This window comes from Hemiscyllium ocellatum, chromosome 13, assembly GCF_020745735.1.
Source record: "Hemiscyllium ocellatum isolate sHemOce1 chromosome 13, sHemOce1.pat.X.cur, whole genome shotgun sequence".
NCBI classification, from domain to species: Eukaryota; Metazoa; Chordata; class Chondrichthyes; order Orectolobiformes; family Hemiscylliidae; genus Hemiscyllium; species Hemiscyllium ocellatum.
This window is the reverse complement of record NC_083413.1, coordinates 48,903,900-48,921,310: the sequence shown is the minus strand read 5'-3', so window position 1 is coordinate 48,921,310 and position 17,411 is coordinate 48,903,900. Positions and strand designations below refer to the sequence as shown.

The 17,411-nt window shown below is 39.5% G+C and overlaps 1 protein-coding gene across 1 annotated transcript in view; it reads left to right on the top strand.

The window, feature by feature from the left end:
• plch1 (phospholipase C, eta 1) overlaps window positions 1-17,411 on the top strand; it is a 134,591-nt gene that overhangs the window by 77,955 nt on the left and 39,225 nt on the right. The window contains exons 9-11 of the mRNA XM_060834159.1: window positions 5,679-5,850; window positions 10,328-10,435; window positions 11,136-11,297. Of these exons, the coding sequence (XP_060690142.1) occupies window positions 5,679-5,850; window positions 10,328-10,435; window positions 11,136-11,297 (442 nt within the window). The remainder of the gene's footprint in view (window positions 1-5,678; window positions 5,851-10,327; window positions 10,436-11,135; window positions 11,298-17,411) is intronic.

Sequence of the window (17,411 nt, the reverse complement as noted above, 5' to 3'; positions counted from 1 at the left end):
CTTCAAACTCACCCAGAGGAAAGTTCAAAGAAGCCAGGATGATGTTGGTCTTCTGATCGAATGTCGTTTTTACGTGTGTAATGGATGTGTAATGTTTTCAAAAAACAACTCAGAAAGTCTTTTCTAGAACAGTGACAGAAAGCAGTGACTGGAAAACTCTTGGAATGGGGGAAGAGATTTAGCTTGTGAAACCTCCAGACGAGGGGTATTTAGTTAGAATTTTGCAGAGTGTTCACAGAATGAGAAAGTGTAAGCTTTCAGTTTTGTGAATAATAAGGCAAGAGGCAGAGTTCACAGGACAGAATTAAAGAGAAGTTGAACCTAATCAAGATTTGATATTAAGGGATAATTTCTCTCAATTTTAAATATAATATAATGATGGTAGTGGAAAATAACAGAGTCTGTTTTGTTGTATTTTAAGGTCCTTCAATTGTAATACAATTTTTTAATATTAAAATGGCTTGTTTTGTACTTTTTTTCGTCTTGTTTAATAAACATTGGTTTTATTGTTCAAGAAATTTAGAGCCTTGTCTGCCCCCCTATGTTTCACTCAATAACCACAACATTCAATTAAAAGTAATCTAATCAAGTCAGATTTTAATATGGAATCTTGTTTGTCCAGTAGTTATATCAGCTGGGATTGTAAAAGCCAATCTCAAACAAGTCTCCCTGTCATTGGAGAAATTTCTCCAATGTTTCTAACTTTAGGGCTGGTTTGTTAGGTCTTTCTCACCTGTCATAATTTTATTTATTGAACTTTCATTTTGTGTATATTCTTGTTTCAGCTATGAAAAGAAAATTATGTATAGATTTTATCTTTTGATTAATGGCTAAGAATAGATAGCATTTACATTTAGAATTGGGGCAGCAAAACAATTGTATGGAGAAGAAATGCAATAGAAAAGTGATTTTCCCAATAATTATGAACTCTTTTGAATTGCTGATAAAACTGAGTCGACTTTAAAGCATTCTCAGTAATGCTGTATAAATTATCTGGCCCCAACTGGAGCAGCAGGTCAGGATGTGAGGAGAAGGTAGAGGTTAATAGGATGAACAGGCAGGACCATTTTAAAGAACAGGATGGGTTTATAAAACATGTATATAGTAAGTCAGAAAGGAGAAACCACAAAAAGATGCTATAAGACAGGATGGAGTATACAGTCAAAATTGGAGTTCTTTATGCAAATGCAGAGAGTATAAGAAACAAATTAAATGAGCTGCAGGCACAGATTCAAATTGGAAACTATGATATAGTAGTCATTATGGAGACATGGCTGCAAGGTGGCCATGAGTGTGAACTAAACGTACTAAGTTATAAGGTTTACAGGAGGGATAGAGGAAATGGCAGATGGGGTGGAGTGGCATCACTGATTAGGAACAGAATCACTTTTGTGATGAGAGAGGATGTAATGAGGGGACAGCACCCAGTGGATTTCTTTTGGATGGAACTGAGGAACCATAAAGGAACTAAAACCACAATAGGTATCAGTTATGGATCACCTGGTAGCAGCTCAGAAGTGCTATAATGTGGAAATGCTGAAATTAGTCAACAAAAAGCAAAGGCAGCATAGGATTAAATGGGGGATTTTAATCTTAAAATAGACAGGGGAGACAGACAAACATCTGCCAGAATGGTAATGAATATCTAGAATGTTCCAGGACAGTTTCTTACAACAATATGTCTTGGATGCAACAAGGGGACAAGCAATATTGGATCTACTAATGAGCAATGCACCTGATTTAATAAGTGACTTGTTTGTAAGTGAGCATTTGTCAAATAATAATCATGTAGTAAAAAATGAGGTCTGCAGATGCTGGATAATCATGACATGATCAAGTTTCATGTAGTGTTTGTAAGAGACAAGAAAAGATCAGATATGAGAATTTTGGATTTAAGTCAGGAAAACTTTAATGAGATGAGGTAGAGAATGTCCACAGTAAAACTGGGAAGCTCTGCCAGTTGGTAAAACAACTGAGGAACAGTGAGGGTGTTCAAAGAAACAGTTTAAGCTGCTATTCAGAAGCAGTTTGTACCCATGAGAAAGAAAAGCTCCACTTCACACAAAAAAAAGCTATGGACATCTGAGGAGGTAAGGCACAGCATAAAATTAAAAGAACAAGCTTATAAAAATATGAAGGACAATACAGATCCCATAGTATGGGACAAATTCAAAGAACAACAAGAGTCACAACACAGCCAAAAATGATTATGAAAGGAAACTTGCAAGGGGCATAAAAGACAGTAAGAAGAGATTTTACTGTTGAATAAAGGTAAACCAGCTGGTTAAGAGTACTGTTAGCTCCCTGAATGCTGACAGTGAGGATATGGTCAATGGCGTTGGGTAAATGGCAGGCATGTTGAATGATTATTTTACTCAGTATTCGCAGCAGAAAAAGAGGACTGATTGCTAGAAGTCCCGAAGAAACTATTCAGTGGATCAGGGACAGGTTCTAACTGAAACTTAAGTTGGTTATGAAATTGGAAATTATTGGAACTGAAGAGTGTCAAGTCCCCAGGTCCTGATGGTTTCCATCCACGGATGTTACAGGAGTTAGGCGAGCACTTTACCGAGTTCCCTGGATTCAGGAGTTGTACCTCTGGATTGTTACTCTGCTGTTAAAGAAGGGTGACAGCAGGAAACCAGGGAATTACAGACCAGTTAACCTGATATCTGTGGTGGGGAAATCATTGGAATCTATGATCAATCTTAAAGTAACTGATCACCTTGAAAAATTTCAGTTAATCAGGGAGAGTCAATATGGAATCATGAAGGAGAAGTCATGTCTGACAAACCTTACAGATGTTTTTGGAGAGGTAACAAAGGTGGTCGACATGACAAAGTCCCACATAAGAGACTTAATTAATGTGGAAGCTCATGGAATTGAGGGAAAATTACTGACATGGAAAGAAATTGTTTGATGACAGGAAACAGAGTGGGATCATGTGTAAGTACTCAAAATGGCAGGATGTGATTAGTAGTGACCCGCTGGGATTTCTGTTGCAGCTTCAATTATTCACAATATTCATTAATGACTAGGATAATGGCATTAAAAAAGTCAAATATCCAAATTTGCCAACAATAGAAAATTGGGCAGCATTTTAGACAGTGTTGATGACAGTATAAAATTGTAACAGGACATTGATAGACTAGGTGAATGGGCAAAGCTGTGACAGATGGATTTTAATATAAGTCAGTGTGAGGTTATACATTTCTGATCGAAAAAGGATAAATCAGAGTACTTTTTATAAGGCACCAAGTTAAATACATTGGATTTCCAATGAGGAATGGGGGTTGAGGTGCATAGCTCTTTAAAATTCCACGAGCAGGTTCAGAAAATAATAGAGATGGCTAATGAAATGCTGGCCTTCATATCTAAAGGACGTAAGTATCAGGATATAATCAATATGCTGCAGTTAGATCACACTGTGAGCAGATCAGAGCATCAATCTTAAGCAGGATAGTTTGACTCTGGAGGGAGTTCAACCACTGGTTTACAAGGATGGTAAACCTATGCTTCAGGAGTTAAGTTATGAGAAGAGATCAGCTTATTAAGGCTTTTATTCTCTAAAATTTAGAAGGTTAAGGGTGATCTCACCAAGGTCTCCAGGATATTAAGAGGGAAAGACAGGTTGATTAAAAATATTTCCACTCACTGAAGGTTCTAGAAACAAAGGGCAGAGTCTAAGAATTTGGGTTGGGCCATTCAGAAGAGATGTTAAAAAGCACTTCTACATGCAAAGAGTAGTGGAAGTTTGGAATTCTCATTTTCAAATGCCAATTGATGCCAATTCAATTGATAAATTGAAATCTGAGAAAGACTTTTTTCTATTAAGCAAGGGCATCAAGGAATATGGAAGGCAGGCATATGGAGTTTGGTCACAGATCAGCCATGATCTTATTGAATGGTAGAACAGGCCTGAGGGACTCAATGGCCTACTTCTATTCCAATGTTGAATTTGTAAATCTTTGGAGTGACCAAATTGTAAACCTAAAATAATAAAAACAAAATCATTTTTCTTATTATTCAAGGTGGAAAAAAAAGTGTTCTATGTTATTCTTGAAACTTTATTTTTCTTTTTAAGTGTTCAGTTTTTAATAATATTAATTAGATGACCCAGATGTTAAGCATAAATTGTAAATGTGTATTCTGAGTAACTGGGTGTCAATAAACATGAGGACCACTGATCCTCACCTACCACCCACCAACCTCCACATACATCGTATCACCTGTCGGCATTTCCGTCACCTCCAAACAGACCCCACCACCAGGGACATATTTCCCTCCCATCCCCTATCAGCGTTCCAAAAAGACCACTCCCTCTGTGACTCCCTCATCAGGTCCACACCCCCCACCAACCAAACCTCCGCCTCCGGCACCTTCCCCTGCAACCGCAAGAAATGCAAAACTTGCGCCCACACCTCTCCCCTTACTTCCCTCCAAGGCCCCAAGGGATCCTTTCATATCCATCACAAATTCACCTGCACCTCCACACGCATCATTTACTGCATCCACTGCACCCGATGTGGCCTCCTATACATTGGGGAGACAGGCCGCCTACTTGGGGAACGTTTCAGTGAACACGTCTGGGACACCCAGACCAACCAAACCAACCACCCCGTGGCTCAACACTTCAACTCCCCCTCCCACTCCACCAAGGACTCCTCCATCGCCAGACCATAGCAACACGATGGTTGGAGGAAGAGCGCCTCATCTTCCGCCTAGGAACCCTCCAACCACAAGAGATGAATTCAGATTTCTTCAGTTTCCTCATTTCCCCTCCCCCCACCTTGTCTCAGTCAATTCCCTCGAACTCAGCACCGCCTTCCAAACCTGCAATCTTCTTCCTAACCTCTCCGCCCCCACCCCCATTCCAGCCTATCACCCTCACCTTAACCACCTTCCACCTATCGCATTTCCAATGCCCCTCCCCCAAGTCCCTCCTCCCTACCTTTTATCTTAGCCTGCTTGGCACACTTTCCTCGTTCCTGAAGAAGGGCTCATGCCCGAAACGTTGATTCTCCTGCTCCTTGGATGCTGCCTGACCTGCTGCGCTTTTCCAGCAACACATTTTCAACTCTGATCTCCAGCACCTACAGTCCTCACTTTCTCCTGTCAATAAACACACAAAAGGTTCACATTTTACAATTTAAAAACTTTTGTCTTTCCTTAATTTGCTCCATATTCTCTTGGGCACCTTTCTCTCATGAACATTCTTTTACTAAATGATTTTTCTCTGTTGGCACCAGCACTTTTCACAATGGAAATCTGTCTATATGATCTGTCCTTTGGAATGGGGGAAGGTGCCTGGCAGATCAGATCGTCCTGTGCCCACTTTGTGTAATTCTTGCAATCCTTCTGAGAGGATAATTTCTAATTATCTGGCACTGAAAAATTGGGTGTGAACAACTCAATTCCATGTCAGTTTGTCTAAAATCCACCAATAGCATAAGTCACAATGGAAATTGAACAATTGGAACACAAGAATTATAAATTGGTGCTTGACTATTTCCATATCTCAGGATATCATACTAAATGTTCAATGAGCAGCGAGTATGTGTGTTTGCAAAGAAACAGAATTTGGATTTAGATTTAACTTAGATTCCTCTTACCCAAAACATTGAAATGTGCTGAATTGACAGCAGCTACATAATCTTTACTTTTTATTGTACTGACAGGTATCCTGTAATTCTGTCTATTGAGAACCACTGCAGCATTCAGCAGCAACAGAAGATTGCCCAGTGTTTGAAAGATATCCTTGGTGACAAACTCGACTTGTCCTCTATTGGTACTCATGACAGAAACCAATTTCCCACTCCCAAGCATCTGAAAGGAAAGATTCTTATAAAGGTAATGGCTCCAAGACGTTTTTAAAATTTGCGATGTTTGTTTATCACAATGAGGCTTCTTGTTATGTTCGGGTTAATGTTTTGGATTTAATTTAAGATGGAATTCACCAAGTTTAGAAACTCTCTCCCCCCCACCCGAAAGGAGTTACTAATACACAAAAGGAACTGAACCTTGGACTTGCCATTCTCCATGACAGCCAGAACCAAAAAAGATACTTGAGTACAATTTGTCCCAAGGTTAGGTGGAAATGTGTATCATTTCTTCAGACAGGTGGTTTTTGAGGCTTTTTTAATACATTTTATAGGCAACTATTGATTTAATGGTTGTCACTGTTCTGCCATCTATTCCTGTAGCAGCCCACACTTAGCAGCTGTAAACCCTATCAGAAGAAACATGCCCACAGTCAGGAAGCTTCAGGCATGACAGGCAATGGGTGCAGGTTGACCATGGCTAATGGCCTGCATTCAGCTTACCATTTAAAAAAAAGGAGGAAAGCTTTGAGCTGGCTTTTCAGGGTTTCACTGAACTAATGCACTTTGCAGCTCTTTGCTAACAGAGAAGTGTGGGTGAGACATGCGAGTAAAGATAGAGAAAAGACATATAGAAGTGCAGACTCTGCTGAAAGCACAACTTCTGAACCCTTGCCCCTCATGAGAGCACCATGTTACCTTCTGTCTTAATGGTGAGTCTACCTGCGTAAAAGTGTAATTTGACAGACTACTTAAGGTTGCAAACCACAGAGGATGTCTTCCAAGAGCATTTAAGTTGTCCAGCAGGGTAACAAGCAGACTTTCTCAAGGTAGGTTTAAGCCACTGTCATTGCTAGTAGAAAGTGAGGTCTGCAGATGCTCGAGAGTCCCAGTCAAAAAGTGTGGCACTGGAAAGGCACAGGTCAGGCAGCATTCAAGGAGCAGGAAGTCGCCGTTTTGGGCCTAAGCCCGTCATCAGGAATTCCTTTTCACCACTGTTGTAGCACCAAATAGGAATTACAGGAAACAGAAAAAGGATCTGTAGGTGCACTAGGGTATTCACTTGGGTATTTAACCCTGTGCAATATTGTAATTTTTTGTTCATTTTTTATCGAACTTTATTTCAAAGTTCTATTGTCCCATACTCTCCACTGTTGGTATCTGTGTTGTGAAAAATGATATGACCAGAATAAAAATAAAGTGATGGATATCTGTGAGAGGGACTGCTTTGTACTGAGGAGTGAAGGACAAAGTGGGTTTAGAATTAATGTGCCAGATGGTTGCACTGCCTTACCTTAGCTGAAACATGCCTAAATCAATCCTTCTTGGGCATCCTGGCATTTAACTTAGCAGCAGCAGGTGCCTTTACATGAGGCTGTTGCTTCAAAGATGCAGAGTATTGATCGTTCTCTTCTCCTTGGACCTTCAGTCCTTGTTACTTAGCAATATTTGTGCAAGATTAGAGTGGTGCTGGAAAAACATAGCAATCAGGCAGCATCCAAGGAGCAGGAAAATCAATGTTTCGGGCAAAAGGCCTTCATCAGGAATGCATTCCAGACCATTCCATTCTTGATATCTACATAAATCCAAAGGCCCTCCCATTCTCTCTGGCTTCATCAATGATACAGAGCACATAGATAAATATATTTACCACTACCTGGCTGTGTATCTTTGTGCAGAATATTATGAGACTGTACAGATGTCCCTTGGAATGAGATGCAAATGAAGAAATTCTGCTGTTGTGACCCTGCAACGTACGTGACCACCTATTCCATTTTGAAACAGCTTTCCTTCCAAGGGGCTGCAATTGTCAGCAATAACCTAATTGAGAAGTCTGATGCTCCTGAGGCAATGGTTTTCAGTCATGTTCAGAAAGCTAAACCTCTGCCTCCAAATGCACTCTCACTTTCTGTGAACTGGAGCTCTGTGCTCATCTGCTCTGTCCTGTAGAACAGCATGTGACTGAGAAGAAGGGTCCTGCTGATGCTGCTCCTCTTGTTACTCTCCACATCTGAGGAATAAAACCAAAAGGAATAGGAACAGAAGTAGGCTGTTCACCCCCTCAAATCTGCTACACCATTCAATAAGATCAGGACTGATCTGACATTTCTTGCATTCACTTTCCTGTGTTTTCCCCTAACCCTTGATTCCATACTGATCAAGAATTGTATCTATTGCAGCCTTAAATATACACAAGGACTCTGTCCCCACAGTTCTGTGTGGCAAGGAATTCTAAGGGCACTCCACCTCCTGACAGAGGTCTCAGTCGTAAATTGGGACTCCTTTATTCTGAGACCATGTCTGCTGGTCCTAGATTCTCCCATAAGGGGAAACATCCACTCAGTATTTACCCTGTCAAGCCCCTTTAGAATCCTATATGTCTCAATTAAGTCTTTTCATTCTTCTAAACTCCAGTAAGTAGAGTCCCAACTTGTCTAGTCTTTCCTCACAAGACAATCCCTTCATACCAGGAATCATCCTAACAATATCTTAAAGAAAGGGACCAAAACTGCTCACAGTACTCCAGATGTCGTCCCAACAGGACTTTGTTCAGTTGCAGTAGCTTTCTGTATCTTATGCACAAGGACCTCTAAGACACTTTGAAGTCCTTCACTCATCATCATTTTCCATGATGCGGTGAAGGTTGACAGCACTGAAGTTTAGATCAAAGTCACATATCTTCAAACTAGCAGAAGTTGTTACCGATATGTGTGAAATCATTGCCAAAGTTGTGAAAACACATTCTCACAACAGGTCCTTTGAGCAAAAGCCATTCACTTGGGCAAAGAAGCAGCTTGCTGTAATATTTTAATATTTGACAATTTTCTTGTCCTCCATTCATCCAGCCCTGTCAAACCTTCACTGTCCTCTCATATTGTTCAATGCAATGAGTTACAGAAATTCTGTGCACTCAGAGTTAAAGGCAAAATTCAGAGTTAAACCTCCTCTTAATTAGCTTCTAACATGTCATTGCTAGATTTGCCTGTCTTCCAGGGGTTTTCCATATTGTAATAAATGTGTTCAAGTTAAATGCAGGCATCAACAGGCTCCTGAAGCTTTCTGATGCCCTGAAGTTTCTGATCTTTTAATCAGCCACCAACTCAAAAATTCACCTGACCTGGCAAGTTAAAACCCAATCTTACATTTCATTTCAGATTATTAACTTCTCATGTTAACAATGTTGAAGTATCATTCGGTTGGTGAAAGGGACGGGTAAGTGGAGCTAAGGCCACGAAAAGATCAGCCACGACCTTACTGAATGGCAGAGCAGGCTTGAAGAGCCAGATTACCAATCCTGCTCCGAGTTCTTATGTTCTTATGTCACACTGTGAAGGGACCCAATAAGGTGCAGGCACCATACTTTATACAAGTGATGCATAAACCTTGGTTTTAGTGCAAAGCCAGACTAAAAGAATAGTAGTTAACCCACTCACTAGGACAGTGATACAAAATTCATTTTCTTTCTGGGTATTTGGAAATTAACTAGAATAAGTGAGATCATAACATATGCAAATTCTAACTCTAAAATCAGTTATTGCCTATAAAAGGAAGAAGGTAAATGATTCTTAGTTGGCATGCTTCTGTGTTTCTCTGACTATTTGAAAAGAAATAGAATGTAATTTGACAGCTGTCACCACAAACAATTTTTAATTTATATCTCAAGAATATCTTCTCATTCCATTTTAAAATATCCTCAAAATAGTCATGATTTGGTGATGCTGACGTTGGACTGGGGTGTACAAAGTTAAAAATCACACAACACCAGGTTATAATCCAACAGGTTTAATTGGAAACATGAGCTTTCTGAGCGCTGCTCCTTCATCAAGGTGGTTGATGAAGGAGCAGCACACTAAAAGCTAGTGCTTCCAATTAAGCCTGTTGAATTATAACCTGATGTTGTGTGATTTTTAACTTCTCATCATACTGTATTGTGATTAGATAACAAGCAGAACAGATACACTACAACAAATGCAAAAGCACAAAAAAATGTTTATAAAATACTCAGGAAATCAAAAACAAGTGCAATACCTAGCTCTTCCAAATTCTAAAATTATATTTTTCACATGAAGTCCATTGGATGTGACATGGAGCAGTTCTTGTGCTTTTTGCGAAATAGTTCGGAACCCAAAATTCATGTTATGTTGATACTTTTGCAACAGCGTGGACCCAAAGCCATTTCACAATCTCTCCAAAGTTACAGTGTAATTTCAGTCCTGATCTTGTTGGCATAGTGGTCTTGAAGATATTCATACAATGTAGTTATTGCTTCCATTCTACTATCTTTAAAGTTGTCAGGACATTAACAGTAGATTTGTGCTTTTCTTTGATTAGAGCATACATCTCGTTAAAGTACTAAAAAGTTTTGTATGATACAAATGGGACATTCTAAAGTAAAGGTATGAAATCAAACCTTGTTTATCTGACAAATTTAGTCTCAATAAACAAATCAAAATTAGGCTTGGTAAAGGTTAAAATTGACAAACTTGTTCATTACTGATTTGTTTCAGGGGAAGAAACTGCCTCCTGACCTGAGGACTGATGCAGAAGAAGGAGATGTTTCCGATGAAGATAGTGCTGATGAAATTGAAGAAGAATGCAAATTAAAACAAATGAATGTAGGAATTCAAGTGACCTCTTTCAAACTAAGATCCAAATTTAACTTTATTTAGGACAATTAAACATAATAGCTATTTTGCACAAACATGTTTCATGTGAAAAAATTGTGTAATATCAATTATACAATCTGCAGTGCAGTAATCACCCAGTCATGATGGAGGATAAAAATGAATTTATTATAATGACCAAAGACAAACATTAGCTGTCACTGCATTTTACCTTATGCTAAAAAAAGGCCAGTTAAAAAAATACTACAAAGTCTACTATTTTAGTTGATTTAGCCATGAATGTTTGTTTGTGAATGGAATTGGCTTTTTCATTTTATCTTGAGCCTTGTTACCTTGCATTTCAGGACTGATATGTCGAAGTGTTTAATTTGAACTCATTTAAGTGTGATGACTTGAAATAATTTCATTTTGCTTCTAAGAGCATAGCCTTAGAAGATGCAGGAAGTTGAGGATTATTCGATCAGCCATGATCTCATTGAATGGCAGTCCAGGTTTAATGGACTTAATGATCTACTACTTATGCTTTGTGTTGATATACACCTCCCAACTAATTTTTACTGTGTACCCACCTTGTTCTGGTTGAGCAAAAACTCCTGTTAGCATTTCTGTTTTTAGATTTGTGCATTGTGTTTGAACAATTTAGCAAAATTATTGTTGATAATAACACCATAATAATACATGTCCCATGCAGGGTAACAATGCAAACTATCATCAAGTGGAATGTTTTATCAGAAAAAAGCTGGATTTCTTGCTGAAAGAGTCTCAGATCCAGGATAAAGAAGATCCAAACAGCTACACCATCTGTGCACTTCTCAGGGCAACACATAAAGGCCTAAATGTCAGTCTACAGCAGGTAACATTTGTCATCTTCTGTATAGTTTTTGCATTTTTCCTTGCTGTGGCATTTTGCCCTTCCACTGGAGTTTAACTTCAGTGAGGAAGGAGGGACAGAGGGTGTGAAATCATCAATCCATTTAACTTTATCAAGATTAGATAATTGCTTATAAGTAAGTTAAAAATGTTTTGAATGTGCCTTTTGTAAAAATTTCACGATTCTAATGAAAAGCCCCACATGTTTATTCTTTTTATGTTCAGATGATGAGCCTTTAGTAAGTCTGTACTAAATGCAACTCAAAGCAATTACTTGCTCCCCATTCTAGGAATTCCCTTTCAATCTGGTTTGAACTGTTGATTTTTGCAGACTATGAAACGATAGTGTTCATAAAACTCTCAAATAGATCATTAGTACTGTCATTTCACTTGTATGCTATATGAATACTGAACATTGATAGCAAAGATTTTCTCCCTTGGTAGATGTATTGCCGTTTTCCAGCAACTTAAATTTTGAGTTACAACGCAGTTCAAATTGGTTGAAAATTTAGTAACTTGATAAAGTCTAAACTTATCTTGATAAACTGTTCCAGAAGTAAAAAGTGAGATCTGCAGATGCTGGAGATCAGAGCTGAAAATGTGTTGCTGGTTAAAGCGCAGCAGGTCAGGCAGCATCCAAGGAACAGGAAATTCGACGTTTCGGGCTAAAGCCCTTCATCAGGAATCCTGATGAAGGGCTTTAGCCCGAAACGTCGAATTTCCTGTTCCTTGGATGCTGCCTGACCTGCTGCGCTTTAACCAGCAACACATTTTCAGCTCAAACTGTTCCAGAAACTGAGTTGCCACAAAAAATCTTATATTGCCAATGATAGCTCTCAAACAGGATTAATATGATTAGATATTGTATTAATCTAATGACTGATCATGTTGAAAAAACATAAGCTGGACAGTTCTTCGAATCATAGTGTTTAAAATCTAAGGAAATGTGGATAATGTTCTGTAAGTATTTTTGGATCATGTTGCTAGTATATGTTGGAACCATTTTCTGTTCTTTCCTGTACTTTTTGTATGTCTGAGTGTGAAGGAGAGAGATAGCTGCAAACCTATGTTGCTGTTCGTAGCAACTGCTCAATCCCTGGATAAGCAGGATAGAACCAAGCAGTTAAATATTCTATTCAACAAAATGGTTGTTGGCATTCCAAAAGAAGAACTGCTCATTGGTTGGCTAGATAACTGGCACCCAATATGGGTATGTGAGAGGAGAAGAGATGGAAGAGAAGCATGTACGTTAAGGTTAGAAGAAGGAATTGAGTTTATAATGTGCACATGTTGAAGAATGTAATGATGAAACGATATCTGCTTTGCTAGTGATTATTTACCTCCTTTCTTTCCATTTGTTTACTAGTTTCCTTTGTAGACTTTTCTTTGACCTTGTTTTCTTTTTTAATGAAAGATAGCTTTTGACAATATGTAAAATGTGGTTTGTGGACAAACAGAGTACTGCTATGTTAACATGTCAACTTGCTCAGGCATATGTACATGTGTTTATCTGTCAAGTCATCAGAACAAGAGATTAATTTCACTTTTAATTTAAAATTAAGTTGTGGATGGCCCTCTACTTATGAGACAACCTTTTTAACACTGCCCTTTTGGTCTCTATTCTTCAATGTACAAAATCTAAATCCTGCCATAAACCAAAAAATGTTAGTACTTCCCAGGTAACCAGAACATCTAATTTGTTGCAGCTGTCTGACATTCTGGTCCCCAAATCCTCTGGTAATGCCTGAGGGAGATTTAAATGTGGCCTTGAAATCAATGAAATGGCTCATTGGATGGGATTTATACATGAGAAAGCTAATTTAATTCTATGAGTTCCTATCTCTTCGCTGAAGTTTTAAGTTCTACCCATACTCCCAAGCACATTTATAAGTGCTATTAATGAAATTTTATTATGTTGGCAAATATAACAGTGGTAATAACATGAATAGTTAGAGTCATAGAGAGGTATAGCAAGGAAATAGACCCTTCGGTCTAAGTCACCCATGCCGGCCAGATATCTTAACCTAATCTGGTCCAATTTGCCAGCACCCGGTCCATATTCATCTAAACTCTTCCTGTTCATATACTCATCCAGATGCCTTTTAAATGCTGCAATTGTACCAGCTTCCACTACTTCCTCTCGCAGCTCGTTCCATACATGCACAGCCCTTTGCGTGAAAAAGCTGCCCCTTAGGTCCCTTTTATATCTTTCCCCTCTTATCCTAAATCTATGCCCTCTAGTTCTGTACTCACCCACTCCAGGGAAAAAACTTTATTTATTTATCCTATCCATGCTCGTCATGATTTTATAAAGCTCGATAAGGCCACCCCTCAGCCTCCGAAAATCCATGGAAAACAGCCCCAGCCGATTCAGCGTCTCTCTACAGTACAAATCCTCCAACCCTGGCATCACCTCTTGTAAATTGTCGGAGAAATTTGCCCAATAGGTTAGAGATCACAAAACATAGCTCGAAGTGAAATTGACAAACAGTTTATTGCAAGCGATATCGCTGGAAGAGAAACTGACTAGGCTGACACAGAACTGACAGTCTGCACAGGTAGATCAGAATTTCTCTTTCCAGAGTTGAGGATGAGATCAATTTTTATAATAATGCTGCACAATAAGACTCATTAAGGAATGGAGAAACTACAATGTATCTGGAAATGGAGTAATCTAGTTTCAAGGATGCGAACTGGAAAACAGATATCGGATGAATGTCCTGTTCTTTCACACAATGCAAACATCCTGACAGTATCAATAGTTTCATTCCTCTTCACAGGTAGGTGTTAATGTCTCCTCTGAAAAGGGGAGGTGCTTCCATTGTCCTATTCTCGGAGCATGTCCTTGCTGGTGCCTCTCTGTCTGACCTGCTCTTTGTGTGGCTTTGGAATTGCTGGGTTGTGAAACTGTCCTTGGGACTTTGAGGTATCTGTGGTGCTCTGTCATTGTTAGCAAGCTTAAAGTGTATTCTCTTGTCTGCGTGGGCTGTGATTTGGCTTGTGAGCCTGCTAAGGAATTCTGGGTGTTTTTGGTATAGTTTGGCCAATTTTGCTTTTGTGGGCCTGTTATGGGTTGGCAGATCGTTTCCCACATAAATCTTTTCTGAACCCTTTCGAGTTTCACAACATGCTTCTGATAAGAAGGAGACCATAGTTGTACGCAATATTCCAAATGTGGCCCAACCAACATCCTGTACAGCCGCAACATGACCTCCCAACTCCTATATTCAATACTCTGATCAATAAAGGAATGTATACCAAATGCCTTCTTCACTATTCCTATCTACCTGTGACTCTACTTTCAAGGAACAATGAACCTGCACTCCAAGGTCTCTTTGTTCAGCAACTAGGACCTTAAAATTAAGTGTGTAAGTCCTGCTAAGATTTGTTTTCTTAAGATTTCTTCCACTTTAAGTTCTAGCTATGTTTCTGAACTGGGTTTCACCTATCAAATTTTGTTGCATTGAGCATCAAAGTGTGATTCTTCTGAGCATAAGTGTACATAGACCTGAGGAACAGGAACACAATGCCAAATCAGATGTAGTAATTTTCATTATTTGCTAAACCAATTAGAATATCTAAATACATGCAATATGGATATAGACCATAGAACAATACAGCGCAAAACAGATCCTACAGCCATCGATGTTGTGCTGACCTGTGAACTAATCTAAGCCCATCTCCCTACACTATCCCATCATCACCCATGTGCTTATCCAAGGATTGTTTAAATCTCCCTAATGTGGCTGAGTTAGCTACATTGGCAGGCAGGGCATTCTATACCCTTACCACTCTGAGTAAAGAACCTGCCTCTGACATCTGTCTTAAATCTATCACCACTCAATTTGTAGCTATGCCCCTTCATACAAGCTGACATCATCATCCTAGGAAAAAGACTTTCACTGTCTATCCTATCTAATTCTCTGATCATCTTGTATGTCGCTATCAAATCCTCTCTTAGCCTTCTTCTTTCCAATGAGAACAGACCCAAGTCTCTCAGCCTTTTCTCATAAGACCTTCCCTCCAGACCTGGCAACATCCTGGTAAATCTCCTCTGCACCTTTTCCAATGCTTCCACATCCTTCCCGAAATATGGGGACCAGAACTGTACACAATATTCTAAGTGTGGCTGCACTAGCATTTTATATAGCTGCAGCATGACATTACAGCTCCAGAACTCAATCCCTCTACGAATGAAACCTAACACACCGTATGCATTCTTAACAGCACTATCAACCTGGGTGGCAACTTTCAGGAATCTATGTACATGGATTCCAAGATCCCTCTGCACATGTACATTACCAAGAAACTTTCCATTGACCCAGTATTCTGCCTTCCTGTTATTCTCCCCAAAGTGAATTACCTCACATTTATCTGCATTGAACTCCATTTGCCACCTCTCAGCCCAATTCTGCAGTTTAACCAAGTCCCCCAGCAACCTGTAACATTCTTCTACACTGTCCACTACTCCACCAACTTTAGTGTCATCTGCAAACTTACTAATCCATCCACCTATGCTTGCATCTAAGTCATTTATAAAATGTCAAGTAGCAGTGGTCCCAAAACAGATCCTTGTGGCACACCATTAGTAACTGGACTCCAGGCTGAATATTTTCCATCAACCACCACTCGCTGCTTCTTACAGAAAGCCAGTTTCTAATCCAAACTGCTAAATCACCCTCAATCCCATGCCTCTGCATTTTCTCCAACAGCATACCATGTGAAACCTTATTAAAGGTTTTACTGAAGTCCATGTACACTACGTCAACTGCCCTACCTTCATCTACATGTTTGGTCACCTTCTCAAAAAAGTCACTGAGGTTTATGAGACATGATTCGCCCTTGACGAAACCATGTTGACTATCTGAAGTCAAATTGTTGCTTGCTAGATGATTATAAATCCTATCTCTTGTAATCCTTTCCAAAACTTTTCCTACAACAGACGTAAGGCTCATTGGTCTATTAATTATCTGGGTCATTACTACTGTCCTTCTTGAACAAGGACAAACATTTGCAAACCTCCAGTTCTCTGGTACTAAACCTATAGACGATGACGACTCAAAGATCAAAGCCAAAGTTTCCAACACCACCTCCCTAGCTTCCCAGAGAATCCTGGGATAAATCCCATCCGGCCCGGGGGACTTGTCTACTTTCACTCCTTCTGGAGTTGATAACACCTCTTCCTTACTAACCTTGATCCTTTCTCGTCTAATATCTCGTATCTCATTCTTCTCCTCTACAATATTCTCATTTTCCTGAGTGAACACCGATGAGAAATATTTGTTTAGTGCATCTCCGATCTCCACAGGGGCCACACACAACTTCCCACTTCTGTCTTTGACTGACCCTATTCCTACCCTAGTCATCCTTTTATTCCTCACATACCTACAGAAAGTTTTGGGTTCTCCTTTATTCTACCTGCTAAAGTATGCTTATGTCCTCTCTTTGCTCTTCTTAACTCTCTCTTTAAATCCTTCCTAGCTAATCTGTAACTCTCTATCGCCTCATCTGAATTATCTTGTCTCATCGTCACATAAGCCTCCTTCTGCTTAACAAGAGGAGCTATTTCTGTAGTAAACCACGATTCCCTTACATTATCACTTATCACGGACGCGCAATACCTGTTCCTTAAACCAGCTCCACATTTCAATTGTTCCCATCCCCTGCATTTTGCTACCCCATTCTATATATCCTAAGTCTTGCCTAACTGCATTATAATTGCCATTGCCACATCAATAACTCTTGCCCTGTGGCATGTACCTGTCCCTTTCTATCTCTTAACTAAATGTAACCGAATTATGGTCACTCTCTTCAAAGTGTTCACCTACCACTAAATCAAACACCTGGCCTGGTTCATTATCAAGTACCAGATCCAGTGTGGCCTCCCCTCTTGTTAGCCCTTCAACATACTGTGTCAGGAAATCCTCCTGCACACATTGGACAACAATTGATCTATCCGACATACTAGAGTTATAGTATTTCCAGTTAGTGTTGGGGAAGTTAAAGTCCCCCATAATGACCACCCTGTTCCTTTCACTCCTACCCAGAATCGTTTTGCCGATCCTCTCCTCCACGTCCCTGGAACTCTGTGGAAGCC